Source organism: Mustela lutreola, chromosome 10 (assembly GCF_030435805.1).
Source record: "Mustela lutreola isolate mMusLut2 chromosome 10, mMusLut2.pri, whole genome shotgun sequence".
NCBI classification, from domain to species: Eukaryota; Metazoa; Chordata; class Mammalia; order Carnivora; family Mustelidae; genus Mustela; species Mustela lutreola.
The window spans coordinates 11187178-11204627 of NC_081299.1; the positions used below are offsets into that span (position 1 = coordinate 11187178).

At 50.5% G+C, this 17450-nt stretch overlaps 1 protein-coding gene across 6 annotated transcripts in view; it reads left to right on the plus strand.

Annotated features, from left to right (window-relative positions):
• Window positions 1-17208, plus strand: part of SPEN (spen family transcriptional repressor) — a 96436-nt gene extending 79228 nt beyond the window's left edge. For all 6 annotated transcript variants that reach the window (XM_059137053.1, XM_059137054.1, XM_059137056.1 and 3 more), the window contains 5 exons: window positions 5649-13851; window positions 14258-14767; window positions 14924-15118; window positions 15416-15574; window positions 16037-17208. In XM_059137053.1, the coding sequence (XP_058993036.1) occupies window positions 5649-13851; window positions 14258-14767; window positions 14924-15118; window positions 15416-15574; window positions 16037-16168 (9199 nt within the window). In that variant the 3' untranslated portion in view covers window positions 16169-17208. The remainder of the gene's footprint in view (window positions 1-5648; window positions 13852-14257; window positions 14768-14923; window positions 15119-15415; window positions 15575-16036) is intronic.
• The last annotated feature ends 242 nt before the right edge of the window (window positions 17209-17450 follow it).

Genomic DNA, 17450 nt, shown 5'->3' on the forward strand with positions numbered 1-17450 from the left:
CTCTTGTTAATTTTTTTGGGGTCATGGTAATATTTGATTTTTTCTTTTCCTGCTTGTAGGAAACATTGCAGTTCTGAATCATGTTAGGTCTTATAGTTTGAACCAGGCTATCTCTATTAGCTTAAAACTGTCCCCAAACTGGTAGTTGACTCTTTTCTGGACTGAATATATTAAAACCCCTTAACAGAGTGTCATCAAGTGCTTCAATAGCCAATCACATTTGAAAGTGGAAGCTATCATCCACATGATCAAGCTGTTTGCCTAGGCATGCCTCCGTGATTAAGTCTTCTGGAATGTCACCACTGGATCTCTACCCCTGTTCATGTGTTACAAAGCTGTGTGTGAAAAATGCCTTTAGACACTCTAGTTTAAGTATGAAAGGGGGTCTACAGGAAGTATTTGTGAGATCCTGATCAGTTGCCAGAAACCTGTAGAATTACTGCCTGTTCTTTGCACTTTATTTCTGTTTTAGTCATAGAAGGGGTATGTGTATATATATGTGTGTGTATATACACACACACACACATATTTTTTTTTAGTCCTTTCCTTGTGGAATATTGTACGACAGACATTGAATATTGGGAAAGTTTTGTTTTTTTTTTAATTTATTTTTAAAGATTTTATTTTTAACTAATCTCTACACCTGAATGTGGAAGTGAACTTAGAACCCCCAGAGCAGGAATTGCATGCTCTACCAACTGAGCCAGTCAGGTGGCCCTGGGGAGGTTTTGTTTTGTTTTGTTTAATTGTTTTTGCTTTGTTTTGTCTTTTAAGATTTTGTTTAGTTATTTGACACAGAGAGAGAGAGGGAGAGAGCACTAGCAGCAGGAGTGGTGGGCAGAGAGAGAGGGAGAAGTAAGCTCTCTGCCGATCAGAGAGTCGGATGTGGGGCTCAATCCCAGGACCCTGGCATCAAGACCTGAGCTGAAGGCAGATACTTAACTGAGCCCCACAGGCGCCCTCCCATACACTTACTATGTTCAGAAAGTTTCCTTTTATTCCTCCTTTGATGAGGGTTTTTTCTTTTTCTTTTTTTGAAAATCATGAAAGGGCCCTGGATTATCAGTTAAAATTATGTTTTTTCTTTATTAATATGGTGGATAATGTTGATTGAACGTTGTATTTGAACCACTCCTGCATTCTTCTTTTAAAAAATATTTAATATATATATTATGTATATAATATATATTTTAAAAGTATTTAATAATGCAATACTGATTTAATGAAAGTTTTTTAAGTGGGTTATGAAGCAGTAGGTATAGTATGACCCAGTTTTATAAAACAAAAGCACATGTGTGCACATATATGCAAAGAAAAAAGACTGAAAAGATTTGTATACACATACACACACATAGACTACATATATGTTTATACACATACAGAAATTTATGTATAGCAGCATTTGTATCTATTTCAAGGTGTTTAGATTATTAGTGATTTTTTTCTAAAGATTTTATTTATTTGAGAGAGAGAGAGTGAGAGCTTGAGAGGGGAGGTCAGAGGGAGAAGCAGACTCCCATGGAGCTGGGAGCCTGATGCAGGACACATCCCAGAACTCCGGGATCATGACCCAAGCCAAAGGCTTAACCAACTGAGCCACCCAGGTACTATAGTGATTTTTTTTTCTTAAATTATTATTAACATGTATTATTTGTTGCAGGAGTGCAGGTCTGTGACTCATCAGTCTTACACAATAATACACAGTGCTCACCACAACACATATCCTGGAGTGGTTTTTAATTTTTTTAATTTTTATTTTTATTAAAGATTTTACTTACCCACTTAGAGAGAGAGAGACAGTGAGAGAGAGCACAGGCAGGGAGGAGAGGGAGAAGCAGGCTCCCCACCAAGCAGGGAGCCCAATATGGGGCTCGATCCTTGGACCTTGGGACCACAACTGGAGTTGAGCTGAAGGCAGACGCCCAACCGACTGAGCCACCCAGGCACCCCTGGGGTGGTTTTTTAAAATGAAAAATGTACCCCATAGTCCAGTTCCCAAAAGCTTGAACTACTAAGGATTTGATAGTTTTTTGCTAGTAGATGAATCCACAGCCCTCTAGCTGGAAAGTTAGTTTTGATACAAGGCTTTCCTGTGTCAGCTTGTGTATATGTGTGTGAGAGAGAGTGCATGTGCATATGTTGGAGAATATGTGGGTCTGTAGATAGAGGAAAACATTTTCCATCCTGGCTCCCCAAGTAGCAGTTTGAAGTCACTGTTAACATTTTAAGTGCTGGGGCACCTGGGTGGCTCAGTCATTAAGTGGCTGCCTTTAGCTCAGGTCATGATCCCAGGGTCCTGGGATCGAGCCCTGCATCAGGCTCTCTGCTCAGAGGGAAGCCTGCTTCCCCCTCTGCCCACTCCCCCTGCTTGTGTTCCCTCTCTCACTGTCTGTCTCTCTGTCAAATAAATAAATAAAATCTTAAAAATAAATAAATAAATAAACCAAAAATCTTCCATTCAAAAAAAAAAAAACATTTTAAGTGCTTATAGGAAGCCTTCTCCTTAAGCTAGTGGAAAGTTTGTTGGTGTTCTAGTGGCACCTAAGACATAAAACATCCATTAGAATCTTCTGTGCATACATTAAATATTTTTCAAAGACTAGTGTCTTGTGAGGGTTGGATAATGCTGTGTGGGTGTTCCTTTTTTTTTTTTTTTTTAAATTAACACTTAAATTCACTCGTTTTACTGATGATCTGCCTCTGGCTTTGTTCTTTGGTTCTTACCCGTGGTTACTTATCCCTGCTGAGGGGAGTTTATCTCCTAATGTAGGAAGCAGGCGGATGTGGGACCTAACTCTGACTCAGTTTTGCTCCATTTCGTTTCGGATGGCAATGCTCACAGAATGCATTCCTTGCAGTAGAACTTGAGGATCTTTGCCCTTTCTGTAGAGTGGAAGCGAGTCATCCCACTGAATAGTTAATGCAGGAATGAAAAAAGTGCTTCCCCTCTAATGATAGCTTAGCTCAGGAATACAGGACCAGTTTGCATAGGGCACTGCAGTTTAAAAGTACCTTTTCATTTATTCCCTCAAATACTGTGTCAGAGAGGTAGGGTGGTTACTCTTCTCCTGTGTTACCTTCGGTGGGAACTGAAGATCGATGACTTCCTGATAAGGTCACAGGCTAAGACGTTGGGCTAGAGATCAGCCCAGTGCTCCTACCTGCTAGTGCATTGAGCTTTACACTTGACCAAAATGATTCTCAAGGTGAATTTATAGGATCCGATCCTATTATGCTTTAGGTGAATTTCCCACCTACTTAGGGGAGTTGGGATATCGTACAGTCATGTGAAAAGAGTTCTCTCAAAACGTGGCTTTTCCAGGTTCTTTGGAGACCCTTTTTGTCCAAGGTATGAGTGTGCAGTTGTACTCTCCTGCTTGTCTTGAATTCTTTGAAGGCAGGAACACTCATTTCTTTAGGTGGTCGGGAGCCCTGCAAAATATGTCCAAAATCAATTATTCACACGTATGCCTTTGATTTATGTAACTTCATATTTTTGGATGTAGTTTTATTTAGTTTGATTAATCTAAAACATACTTGAGACTGCTTTTATAGTATGATTTAAAGCCTACTGTTAACGTGGGCAGTGAGCCAGTGACTATTCTAGGTGTCTCAATCACTTTATATTAGAAAGCATACAGTGTGTTTACCTTTATGTATGAAAACGTGCTTCCTTGGAGTTTGAATTTATATTGGTGATTAATTAAATTAGCCGAATTCCATGCCTTATAACATTTATTTTAAGGTAGCTGGTCATTGTTTAGGCAAAGAATCTGATTCCTCTGAAACTTCAGAAAGATCATCTTGAATCCAGTTAAACAAAATGATACAGATATACCGTAATGTTCTCTTTGGACCGAGAAATTCTGTGTGAGTTCATGGAATAATGTGTTATTGTTGTTCCCAGTGTCTGAATGTTCTCTTAGATGCTTCATCTAAGAGAACATTCTTGGAGAGTGGGCTAGCACACCACCTAGGAGTAGCTTTGACATATTTTTCTAAGGTTCATTTTTTCAGTGCCTCCTATGAGCCAAACACTGTTACAGGAAGACCCCAAAAAAGCTAGTGACTTTAGGGGCTTAAATTTTGGATTTTTTTTATGTTTCAGTAAGCCACTAGTGGCAGTACTGCATAGAATGTATGACTTGCTTGAGGGAACAGAAATGGAGGGTGAGGGCACCTGGAGGGCTCAGTGGGTTAAGCCTTTGCCTTTGGCTCAGGTCGTGATCTCAAGGTCCTTAGATCAAGTCCCGCATTAGGCTCTCTGTCAGCTTATGATCTCTGTCTGTCAAATAAATAAATAAAATCTTAAAAAAAGAACTGGAGGGTGAACAAGAGTGAAAGAATTGATCTCTGTTATGGGTGAATTTTTATCTGTCATACATGTTCTTGTGTGTACATTTAATCCTATCTTGAATGCCTCTGGATCGGTCACTATAAAAGAAAACTATGGTGAATTCCTTTACAGTTGAGGAATCCTCTCACAAATCTTGTGTTCAGTTGGTGGCTTGGGGAAAAGTAACATTCCTGAAGGTCAAGTATGTGCCTCACACTATGTCAGGAAAGTTCTTAAAACTGGTATCTTATTTAATCCTCTTAAGAGCCTTGTGAGGAAAGGTTACCACTGTTACAAGTGAGGAGACAGCTCAGGGAGACTGGCCTGCCCCGTTTTTTTGTTTTTTTAATTGCGAATTGAGAAAATGCACTATTATCAGTATCATATGGGTCACGTTAGGTAGGAGGATTTCAGTTAAATTATTCTCGTTATTTCCCAATAATGCATTTGTTTCCCAAGCTGTGGTAAGAATATCTTTTTTTTTTTTTTTTAAAGATTTTATTTATTTATTTGACAGAGAGAGATCACAAGTAGGCAGAGAGGAGGAAGCAGGCTCTCTGCTGAGCAGAGAGCCTGATGCGGGGCTTGATCCCAGGACCCTGGGATTATGACCTGAGCCGAAGGCAGTGGCTTAAACACTGAGCCACCCAGGCTCCCCAAGAATATCTTTTGATAGAAAAGTAATTATGAGAGACTTAGAAATGTGGGGATGTGATATTGGTTACTAGTACTCATTAGAAGTCATGACACCTCAACCAAAGGAATGGCAAGGGCTGAAGTGCTGTCCAGTAGAAACATAATGCAAACTAAATTTGTGGTTTTAAATTTCCTAGTCAACACAGTAAAAAAAATGAAAAGGTAAAATTAATTTTATTCAACTCAGTATTTCTAAAGTAATATTTCAACATATATTCAAGCTAAATAAATTACTGAAGTATTTCTTTTTCCTTTCTTTCTTTCTTTTTTTTTTTAATCTACCAAGTTCAGTGTGTATTCTATATTCACATCTCAAATTTCAAGTTCTCAATAGCCATGCATAAAGTTTGACTACAGATGGTATTGGATGGTCCGTGTCTAACTAAAGAGTAAACAATGGCAAAGTTTTTTGTTTTTTTTTTTTTTAAGATTGTATTTATTTGAGAGAGCGAGGGGGCTGGGGGAGTGGCAGAGGGAGAGTTGGGGAAGCAGACTCTCTGCTGAGCAGGGAGCCCCATGTGCTCGATCCTAGGACTCTGTAATCTAATGTGTATATTTAACGTGTCAGTGACAAGAAAACACAAAAGACTAATACATTCTTTTTCATATTTGGTAGAGAGGAACGAAGGGGATCTTACGACTATAGCCAAGATCGTACATATTATGAGAATGTTCGTACTCCAGGCGCCTATCCTGAGGATTCCAGACGGGACTATCCAGCCCGAGGGCGAGAATTTTATTCAGAATGGGAAACTTACCAAGGAGACTACTATGAATCACGATACTATGACGATCCTCGTGAGTACAGGGATTACAGAAGTGACCCTTATGAACAAGATATTCGGGAGTACAGTTACCGGCAAAGGGAACGAGAGCGGGAACGCGAAAGGTTTGAGTCTGACCGGGACAGAGACCACGAGAGGCGGCCGATTGAGCGCAGTCAGAGCCCAGTGCACTTGCGGCGCCCACAGAGTCCTGGAGCATCCCCCTCACAGTCGGAGCGGTTGCCAAGTGATTCGGAAAGGAGGATTTACAGCCGATCCTCAGACCGGAGTGGGAGCTGTAGCTCACTTTCTCCTCCAAGATACGATAAGCTTGACAAATCTCGCTTGGAACGCTATAGTAAAAATGAGAAGACAGATAAAGAAAGGACTTTTGATCCTGAGAGAGTGGAAAGAGAGAGACGCTTAATAAGGAAGGAAAAAGTGGAAAAGGACAAAACCGAAAAGCAGAAACGAAAAGGTAAAATTCATTCCCCTAGTTCTCAGTCTTCAGAGACAGACCAAGAAAATGAGAGAGAACAGAGCCCTGAAAAATCAAGGAGTTCTAATAAACTGAGCAGAGAGAAAGCTGACAAAGAAGGAATAGCAAAAAACCGCCTGGAGCTCATGCCCTGTGTGGTTTTGACTCGAGTGAAAGAGAAAGAGGGGAAAGTTATTGACCACACTCCTTTGGAAAAGCTGAAAGCCAAGCTTGATAATGACACTGCCAAGTCTTCTGCCCTAGATCAGAAACTCCAGGTCTGTCAGACGGAGCCTGCTAAGTCTGACTTGTCTAAATTGGAATCTGTTCGAATGAAAGTGCCAAAGGAAAAGGGACTGTCAAGCCACATAGAGGTGGTAGATAAGGAAGGTAGGCTTAAGCCCAGGAAGCACCTAAAAGCAGAGCAGACTGCCGACGGGGTCAGCGCTGCAGATTTGGAAAAACTGGAAGCAAGGAAGAGGCGTTTCGCCGATTCCAATCTGAAAGCAGAAAGGCAAAAATCCGAAGTCAAGAAAAGTAGTCCAGAGATGGAAGACGCTCGGGTACTTTTAAAAAAGCAGCCTGACTTATCATCTAGAGATGTCATTCTGCTGAGGGAAGGAGAATCAGAAAGAAAGCCCGTGAGGAAAGAAATTCTTAAACGAGAATCTAAAAAACTCAAACTAGACAGACTTAATGCTGTTCCCAGCCCCAAAGACTGTCAGGAGCTTGCCAGTGTTTCTGCCGGGACTGGCTCGAGGCCCACCTCAGACCTGCAAGCGAGGCTGGGAGAACTGGTGTGCGAATCTGTGGAAAATCAAGAAATCCAGTCCAAAAAACCCATTCCCTCAAAACCACAACTCAAACAGCTGCAGTTAGTAGATGATCAAGGACCAGAGAGAGAAGATATTAGGAAAAACTATTGCAGTCTTCGCGATGAGACACTTGAATGTAAATCAGGCCAAGAGAAACCACAGTCAGTAAATACTGAAGAAAAAATTGGCATTGATATTGATCACACGCAGAGTTACCGAAAACAAATGGAGCAGAGTCGTAGAAAACAGCAGATGGAGATGGAAATTGCCAAGTCTGAGAAGTTCGGCAGTCCTAAAAAAGATGTAGATGAATATGAAAGACGGAGTCTGGTTCACGAGGTGGGCAAACCCCCCCAAGATGTCACAGATGACTCTCCTCCCAGCAAAAAGAAAAGGATGGACCACGTTGATTTTGATATCTGCACCAAGAGAGAGAGGAATTACAGGAGTTCACGCCAAATCAGTGAAGACTCCGAAAGGACTGGCGGCTCTCCCAGTATCCGGCATGGTTCCTTCCATGAGGAGGACGATCCTGTGGGCTCCCCGAGGCTCATGTCAGTAAAAGGGTCTCCTAAAGTAGATGAAAAAGGTCTCCCCTATTCTAACATAACAGTCAGAGAAGAGTCCTTAAAGTTTAATCCTTATGATTCTAGCAGGAGAGAACAGATGGCAGACATGGCCAAAATAAAGCTCTCTGTCTTGAGTTCTGAAGATGAACTAAATCGGTGGGATTCTCAAATGAAACAGGATGCCAGCAGATTGGACGTGAGTTTCCCGAACAGCATAATTAAGAGAGACAGCCTTCGAAAGAGGAGTATACGTGACTTGGAACCTGGTGAGGTGCCTTCTGATTCTGATGAAGATGGTGAGCACAAGCCCCACTCCCCCAGAGCCTCTGCTTTATATGAGAGCTCTCGGCTGTCTTTTTTATTGAGGGACAGAGAAGATAAACTGCGTGAGCGAGATGAAAGACTCTCCAGTTCTTTAGAAAGGAACAAATTTTATTCTTTTGCACTGGATAAGACAATCACACCAGACACCAAGGCTTTGCTCGAGAGAGCTAAATCACTGTCTTCATCTCGAGAAGAAAATTGGTCTTTTCTTGATTGGGACTCCCGTTTTGCTAATTTTCGAAACAACAAAGATAAAGAAAAGGTTGACTCTGCCCCAAGACCTATTCCGTCCTGGTACATGAAAAAGAAAAAAATTCGGACTGATTCGGAAGGAAAAATGGATGACAAAAAAGATGATCATAAAGAAGAAGAACAGGAAAGACAAGAATTATTTGCATCTCGTTTTTTACACAGCTCGATCTTCGAACAAGATTCCAAGCGACTGCAGCATCTAGAGAGAAAAGATGAAGACTCAGACTTCATTTCTGGTAGGTTGTATGGGCGGCAGACATCCGATGGCGCAAACAGCACAGCCGATTTGATCCAAGAGCCCGTAGTTCTTTTCCATAGCAGATTTATGGAACTCACGCGAATGCAACAGAAAGAAAAGGAAAAAGACCAAAAACCCAAAGAGGTTGAGAAACAGGAAGATAGCGAGGATCATCCCGAGACCCCAGAACCGGCTTCTGAGAGTAAGGAGTCAGAACTGAAGACTCCCCCTCCGACTGGGCCTCCTGCCGTCACGGCTGCAGCTCCAGAGTCAGCCTCGTCGTCCCTGGAGAAGACGACAGCCAGTGAAAAAGCAGGGGAGGTGCCACTGGAGACAGAAGAGAAACCCAGGGAGCTGGCCTCCACCTCAGAAGAAGCAAAGCCCGTGTCTGAGCAGGCGGCCACCGCGGTGCAGCAACCTGAACAGGCCGACCTGCCCTCAGGAGCGGACACCAGGAAAGACGCTGCTGGGCCTCCCTCGGCTGCGGAAGAGGGCTCGACCGCCGACCCACTGCCTTACCTGGACACCAAGCCTCCGACTCCCGGGGCCTCGTTTTCCCAGGCGGAGGTCCCCGCAGATCCGGAACCGGATAGTGCCCAGCCACCTTCCAAACCGACCCAGAAGCCTGAGGAAGCCGATGAGCCAAAAGTGGAAAAGCCAAACTCCGCTGCTGACGTTGAACCTAATGCAAATCAGAAAGCTGAAGTTGTCCCCGAGGTTCAGCCTCAAGCTTCTGAAGACGTTGAGGTTGAGCCTCCGGTGGCTACAAAAGATAAAAGGCCAAACAAAAGCAAGCGTTCCAAGACCCCTGTCCAGGCCGCCGCGGCAAGTACTGTGGAGAAGCCGGTCACCAGGAAGAGCGAGCGCATAGACCGGGAGAAACTCAAGCGGTCCAGTTCTCCTCGGGGAGAAGCCCAGAAGCTTCTAGAGTTGAAGATGGAGGCAGAGAAGATTACCAGGACGGCCTCTAAAAACTCAGCCGCCGACACAGAACACCCTGAACCAAGTCTGCCCCTCAGCCGAACAAGGCGCCGGAACGTGAGGAGTGTCTATGCGACCATGGCTGACCACGAGAGCCGCTCTCCTGTCAAGGAGCCCACGGAGCAGCCACGAGTGACCAGGAAGAGACTGGAGCGAGAGCTGCAGGAGGCCGCGGCGGTCCCCACCACCCCGAGGAGGGGGAGGCCTCCGAAAACACGCCGCCGTGCTGAAGAAGAGGAGGAGACCGAGGTGAAAGAACCAGTTGAGACCGTCAGACCAGCCGAGGGATGGAGGTCCCCACGAGCCCAAAAGTCAGGAGCTGCTGGCGGCCCACAAGGCAAAAGGGGGAAAAATGAGCCAAAAGTAGATGCTGAACGTCTGGAAGCTGCAGCTGAGGTGAGTCCCCAAGTAAACGTGAAAGAAAACACAAAAGCCAAAGCTGATAAAGAAGAAGCAGGAGGTGAACAAAAACGTGACAAAAAGGAACTTAGCACAGACAAAAATGCACCAGAAGCTCCTGCAGTTGAAGTGGTGGAGAAAAAAACAGCGCCTGAAAAAAACTCCAAGTCCAAGAGAGGAAGATCTCGAAACTCCAGGTCGGCAGCGGACAAGGCTGCAAATCTGAAAAACGTGGACACCAGCGTCAGTCCGAGTGCGGCGGCAGGCTCCGGGGGGCTGGCGGCGGACAAGGAAGCGGCGGTGGCCTCTGGCCCCGCCGAGAAGAGCGAGAGTCCGCAGAAGGAAGGGAGTTCATCATCCCAGCTGAGCAGTGGTCCAGCCCCTCCGGACACGGCAGCGGAGGAGAAGGAAGGGGTGTTGGCCTCTGCGCCTTCCCCGGAAGCCAACCAGTTAGCCAAGCAGATGGAGCTGGAGCAGGCTGTGGAGAACATCGCAAAGCTCACCGAAAGCGCCGCTGCGGCCTTCAAGGCGGCGGCCGCAGATGCACCAGAGGGTCTCTCCACCGAGGACGGGGACAAGCCGGCACACCAGGCCAGTGAGACAGAACTGGCTGCAGCCATTGGCTCCATCATCAATGACATTTCTGGGGAGGCAGAGAACTTCCCAGCAGCTGCACCTTACCCTGCAGAATCCCAGACAGATCTGCAGCCCCGCTCTCAGGCGCCGCAGCCCCCTGGGGAAGGAATGGAGCCCGAGACCAATGAGGCCGTGTCTGGCCTCCTGGAGACCGAAGCTGCTACAGAATCTTCTGGGCCACCAGCCAGTGCCCCTGACCCCTCAGCAGGCCCAGCAGATACCAAGGAAGCTGGGGGGAATAGTGGCGAAACCTCCCAGCCAGTGCCAGAAGCCAGAGGACCAAAAGAAGCAGAAGTCCCTCTTGCTCGGAAAGAGAAAGGGCGCCAGAAGACAAGTCGATCACGTCGCAAACGGAATACAAATAAGAAAACGGGGGGCAGTACAGAGACCCAGGTCGCCGAACCTGACCAAGTACAAAGCAAGAGTCCCGCTACAGCTGAGGGGACCGCGGTGCCACCCCCAGAAACTCCACAGGAAGAGCAGCAGAGAGAAAAGCCCCAGTCTGCTCCACCCGAGTCCTGTGCTTCCGACCCAAGCAAGACTCCATCCATCGAGAATATGTCCCAGGAGAGCAGTGTTGAAGCAAAGACTCCCACCAGAGCGCCTGTGCCCCCGGCCCTTCCCCCTCCCTCCCAGCCCGCACCAGTGGAGGAGGAGCCACAAGCCAGATTCAAGGTGCATTCCATCATTGAAAGTGACCCCGTAACCCCACCCAGTGACTCAAGCACACCCACCCCCACGGTCCCTTTGGTAACTGCAGCAAAGCTCCCACCCCCTGTTGCCTCTGGTGGTGTGCCACACCCGAGTCCCCCTCCTAAGGTCACGGAGTGGATCACCAGGCAGGAGGAGCCTCGGGCTCAGTCCACCTCATCTCCGGCTCTTCCCCCAGACACAAAAGCTTCTGACATTGACACCAGCTCCAGTACGCTGAGAAAGATCCTCATGGACCCCAAATACGTCTCTGCCACTGGCATCACTTCCACGAGTGTCACCACTGCCATTGCGGAGCCTGTCAGCGCTGCCCCTTGCCTGCACGAGGTGCCACCCCCGCCTCCAGTTGAGCCTAAAAAGCCACTTGTAGAAGAAAAACCAGCAGCTCCAGTACCCAACACCTCTGACACGCAGGCCCCAGAGGTTCCAGTAGCGGCTGAAAAGGAAAAGGTGGCTCCAGTCATCGCTCCCAAAATCACTTCTGTGATTAGCCGGATGCCCGTGAGCATTGATCTGGAGAACTCGCAGAAGATAACTCTGGCAAAACCAGCTCCGCAAACCCTGACTGGTCTGGTGAGTGCTCTGACGGGCCTGGTGAACGTCTCCTTGGTCCCAGTGAACGCCCTGACCGGCCCCGTGAACGCCCTGAAGGGCCCCGTGAAGGGCTCGGTGGCCACGCTGAAGGGTTTGGTGAACACTCCTGCGGGTCCCGTGAACGTCCTCAAGGGGCCGGTGAATGTTCTGACGGGGCCGGTGAACGTTCTCACTGCTCCGGTGAATGCCGCCGTGGGCGCGGTGAATGCCGCCGCGGGCACGGTCAACGCCACTGTGGGCACCGTGAACGCCACCGCCGGCGCCATAAATGCAGGCGCCGTGACCGTCACAGCGGGGGCAGTGACTGCTGCATCTGGCAGTGCGACCGCCACTACAACAGGCACAGTGACGGTGGCAGGTGCAGTGATCACACCGTCGGCAAAGTGCAAACCCAGAGCCAGCACTAATGAGAACAGTCGGTTTCACCCAGGGTCTATGTCCGTGATCGACGACCGCCCGGCAGACACAGGCTCTGGTGCCGGGCTGCGTGTGAACACGTCTGAAGGGGTCGTGCTCCTGAGCTACTCAGGGCAGAAGACTGAAGGCCCGCAGCGGATAAGCGCCAAGATCAGCCAGATCCCCCCGGCCAGTGCCATGGACATCGAATTCCAACAGTCAGTGTCCAAGTCCCAGGTCAAGCCTGATTCTGTCACCCCATCACAGCCTTCGCCCAAAGGCCCCCAGGCTCCTTCGGGCTATGCCAATGTGGCCACTCACTCTACTCTGGTACTGACGGCCCAGACGTATAACGCATCTCCTGTGATTTCATCCGTGAAGGCGGACCGTCCGTCCTTGGAGAAGCCCGAGCCCATTCATCTCTCTGTGTCCACACCTGTAACCCAGGGGGGCACAGTGAAGGTTCTCACCCAGGGCATAAACACGCCCCCAGTGCTGGTTCACAACCAGCTGGTCCTCACCCCGAGCATAGTCACCACTAATAAAAAGCTTGCTGACCCTGTCACCCTCAAAATAGAGACCAAGGTCCTCCAGCCAGCGAATCTGGGGTCCGCCCTCAATCCCCACCACCCTCCTGCTCTGCCCAGCAAACTGCCTGCAGAAGTGAACCACGTCGCCTCAGGGCCCAGTACCCCGACAGATCGAACGGTCACCCACTTGGCAGCCACAAAGCCAGATGCACACTCTCCTCGGCCCAGCGGGCCGGCGCCGGCCCCGTTCCCGAGAACGTGCCACCCCAGCAGCACCGCGTCCGCCGCGCTCTCCACGAACGCCACAGTCATGCTGGCTGCGGGCATTCCCGTGCCTCAGTTCATCTCCAGTATACACCCAGAGCAGTCTGTCATCATGCCGCCCCACAGCATCACCCAGACCGTGTCCCTGAGCCACCTGTCCCAGGGTGAGGTGAGAATGAACACTCCCGCGCTACCCAGCATCACGTACAGCATCCGGCCAGAGACCCTTCACTCTCCGCGGGCCCCTCTGCAGCCCCAGCAGATAGAGGTCAGGGCCCCGCAGCGCGCGGGCACACCGCAGCCGGCTGCAGCTGGCGTGCCGGCCCTGGCCCCCCAGCACCCTCCCGAGGAGGAAGTGCATTACCACCTCCCTGTCGCTCGAGCTGCAGCCCCCGTGCAGTCTGAGGTGCTGGTCATGCAGTCCGAGTACCGCCTGCACCCCTACACTGTGCCTCGGGACGTGAGGATCATGGTACATCCGCACGTGACGGCGGTCAGCGAGCAGCCCCGGGCGGCCGACGGGGTGGTGAAGGTGCCACCGGCCAGCAAGGTCCCACAGCAGCCCGGGAAGGACACCACCAAGACGGCGGAAGCCAAGGCAGCCGCAGCCCCTGCCCCGGCCCCCGCCCCCCATGGGGAGGCCCGCATCCTCACGGTCACCCCCAGCAACCAGCTGCAGGGGCTGCCTCTGACCCCGCCTGTGGTGGTGACCCACGGCGTGCAGATCGTGCACTCCAGTGGGGAGCTGTTCCAGGAGTACAGGTACGGAGATATCCGCACCTACCACGGCCCTGCTCAGCTCACGCACACTCAGTTTCCTGCCGCTGCCTCCATCGGTCTACCTCCTCGGACCAAGGCTCCTGCTCAGGTAAGTGCCACACAGCAGCCGTCCTCCCTGTGGTGGTTGAGTTGCCGGCACCATTCCAGACACGTGGTGCCCTTTCTGTGAGTTTAAAGAGGTGCCTCTGAAACTGCAGGGTTCGGGAATCCGATCATCATGCAGAGGACGAACTCAGGGATCTCATGGTGCTCGTGGTTGAGGGTTGGGGGGGGGGGGGTTTGCCTCTTGTGTGCAGGGGTGTGGGGGAGAGTGGGTGGGTGACCTCTTCCTGGAACCCTCAATCCTGAGTGCCCAAGAGGATCACTGCGTGGGCCTGACTTCGGGGATGCCTGCAGCGGATCCTGCCGAAGAGCCCACAGCTGGGGGCCAGGGGGCAGGGTGCTGTGTGTGACGCGCGCTCCACTCCCTTCCCCTCTCCCCTGCTGAACTCCAGGGCCCAGCTCCTGAAGGTGAGCCCTTGCAGCCCACTCAGCCTGCACAGTCTACACAGCCTGCCCAACCCGTGCAGTCCACACAGCCTGCCCAGCCCACGCAGCCTTGCCAGCCCACCCAGCTCAGCCAGCCGGGCCAACCCCCAAGCGGCAAGATGCCTCAGGTCTCCCAGGAGGCGAAGGGGACCCAGACAGGAGTAGACCAGCCTCGCCTCCCAACTGTCCCTGCGAGCAGGCCAGCTGAGCAGCATGTGCAGGTTCAGAGGGCGCAGGCAGAGACGAGCCAGACCTCCTACCCCTCCCCCGTGTCCGTCTCCATGAAGCCTGACCTCCCAGCCCCTCTCCCTGCTCAGGCTGCCCCAAAGCAGCCGTTGTTCGTCCCCACAACCTCAAGCCCCAGCACCCCTCCAGGACTGGCTCTGACACACACCGAAGCCCAGCCTGCTCCCAAACCGGATTCTGCTCCACACCTGACTTCCCAGAGGCCTGTGGATATGGTCCAGCTTCTGAAGGTAAGTCCGTGCAGGGGCTTCCCGCTCCCCCCAGCTTTGTGCCGTGTTGAGTGTTGTCCTGAGGTCCCCACTTAGTCATCTGTCGCCTGGGGCCATGTCCAGCATGGCTCTGCTCTGTAGCCGTGAGCTTACTTCTGTGTGTCTCCCCGAGAGCAGAAGTACCCCATTGTGTGGCAGGGCCTCCTGGCCCTCAAGAACGACACGGCTGCCGTGCAGCTGCACTTCGTCTCTGGCAACAACGTGCTGGCCCATCGGTCTCTGCCCCTCTCTGAAGGCGGCCCCCCGCTGAGGATCGCCCAGAGGATGCGGCTAGAGGCCTCGCAGCTGGAAGGGGTTGCCCGAAGGATGACGGTGAGCTTCGGGGCCCGGGCGAGCACCGGCCGTGCTCTTGAGGGAGGATGTGGCTCGCCCCGACCTGCCCGTCTCCCTGGCGCGCCCACCCGGCATGTTCTGTCTCCCGCTGGCATGTCACATGCCTCTAGGCTCAGAAACTGCTTTTTCAGGCAACAAATAGGACTTTAAGGTCACCCCAGTGGGGTGGGGGCTTTTGTGGACTCTGCAGCTGAACCCCGAGGTTGGACAGGCCTCTGCATGGGGCTGCTTTCTGGAGGGGAGGTTGCTGATGACTGCCGACTGCTGATGCCACAGGTGGAGACGGATTACTGTCTGCTGCTGGCTCTGCCCTGTGGCCGTGACCAAGAGGATGTCGTGAGCCAGACCGAGTCCCTCAAGGCAGCCTTCATCACCTATCTGCAGGCCAAGCAGGCAGCAGGGATCATCAACGTCCCCAACCCTGGCTCCAATCAGGTCAGCCGAGTGTCCTCACCTGTGGCGCACACGTGGGGGCCGGTCGCGGCTGGTCAGGCAGTCTAATCGGGTGGGCTGGGCTACTGGTGCCAACTCAGAGGCCGCCAGAGGTTTCTTAGAGGTGGGCAGGAGGGCATTTTGGAGAGAGAACTCGAGTGTAGAGGTGGGGCCTCCGTGGCCCTTCCCAGATCTAACCCCGGGACAGCTGAGACCGCAGCGGTGTTTAGCTCTGTGCGGAGGAGCAGGTTCCCAGGAGAGTTGGGGGGACAGTCGTTTGCGGACAGCTAGGCTCCTCTGGGTGGGCAGAGTCCTGGGGGCACAAGCTGACCGGGAAGCCGACTCACCCAGGCTCTGTGTGTTGTGCCCCTTCAGGGCCCCCAGTTGGAAGTGCTGAAGAATGGTAATGGGGTGGCTGAGGTGGACACAGGGGGTCCCACTCTTCTCTCTCGTCCCCCTCTCCAGCCTGCCTATGTGCTGCAGATCTTCCCGCCCTGCGAGTTCTCGGAGAGCCACCTGTCCCGTCTGGCCCCCGACCTCCTTGCCAGCATCTCCAACATTTCTCCCCACCTTATGATTGTCATCGCCTCCGTGTGAGCCACTGAATGGTCGCCACTCAGTGTATTTCCCTGAGGCTCTGCAGCAAAAAGTAAACCCAGGACCCCCCAGTCTCGTGGAGGAAGCAGCTGCTGAAGGGGACACCCTCCACTGCCAGCCTCGCCCTCGAGCCCGCTCCCCGCCAGGCTCCGGGGGACAGACCCCTCTGGGCAGTGGTGCTGCTACCTGTGTGTTTACATGACATTAGCCCGAGGACAGACCACCAACCGATGGACTCTGCAGACACCTTGGGGCTGGGTTTCTCTCCTCTTTTAGGAGAAAAGGAACTGGGCAGTGGAATTAATTTTTTGTTGTTTTTGTTTTTAAGAAACAAAACAGAACTGCCTTTGCACTAAATTAGTGACTTGGACTTTTGCACAGTGAAGACAGGCTGTGACACTCTGGATGTCTTGGTGAACCTGAAACACACATCGAGGACTCGAGCGCAGGACTTCAAGCTTCTGCTGAAACACTGGGGTCAAGGAACATTTCATTGGGTTGTTTTGTCCCCACCCTGCCCTTCCCCTTGCTCATTTGGATGTGTCACCTTTCTTAATTCTCCTACCACCATCTTTGATTCACCCGGATGTACAGTTTACAATCGCAAAAGAGCAAACAGAAGGATTTTCTTTCCTGGTGGGATATGCAGAACTTGGGATGTGTGTATATATAAATATATAATATATATAAATATATATAATACTGACTTAAAAAATCAAATTCCCCTGACATACATTTTTTTTAATCTGTGCCAAAAATGTGTTTTCAGAGAAAAATCTTATTTTCATACTCAGACTTTGTATTGTCACTCATTTGTATAAGTGCGCTTCGTTACAGCACGGGCCCTGCCCCCGCAATTTGGAAGTGTCACACACACACAAAAGACTGTACAAAAAAGACTGGCTTCCCCTCTTCCTGTTACCTTGACCCCCCCCCCCCCCAACTTCCTAACACTTATTAATTTATGAAACTGGTTTTCTCAGCGCAGTTTTGTTTTGTGTGTCCATTGGATTACAAACTTTATTAAAAAATACAAAACACGTTGTGTGGATGTGATTGTCACTCGAGTGGGACGACCAAGGGTCCTTTGCTTACGGGAACAGCTGGTCCTCCCACTTCGCTTTCCCTCCCCAAGTCTGTGCACGGGAGCTGCTCCCTTCCTGCCACTTCATCCCCCCCCAGCGCTGTGTTCGCTCGTACAAGAGGTTTCTGCCGCAGACTGAACTTAGTCTCGGGTAACGTGGAAGGCACTTCAGAGTTGAGGTGGGGGAGGAACCACCTG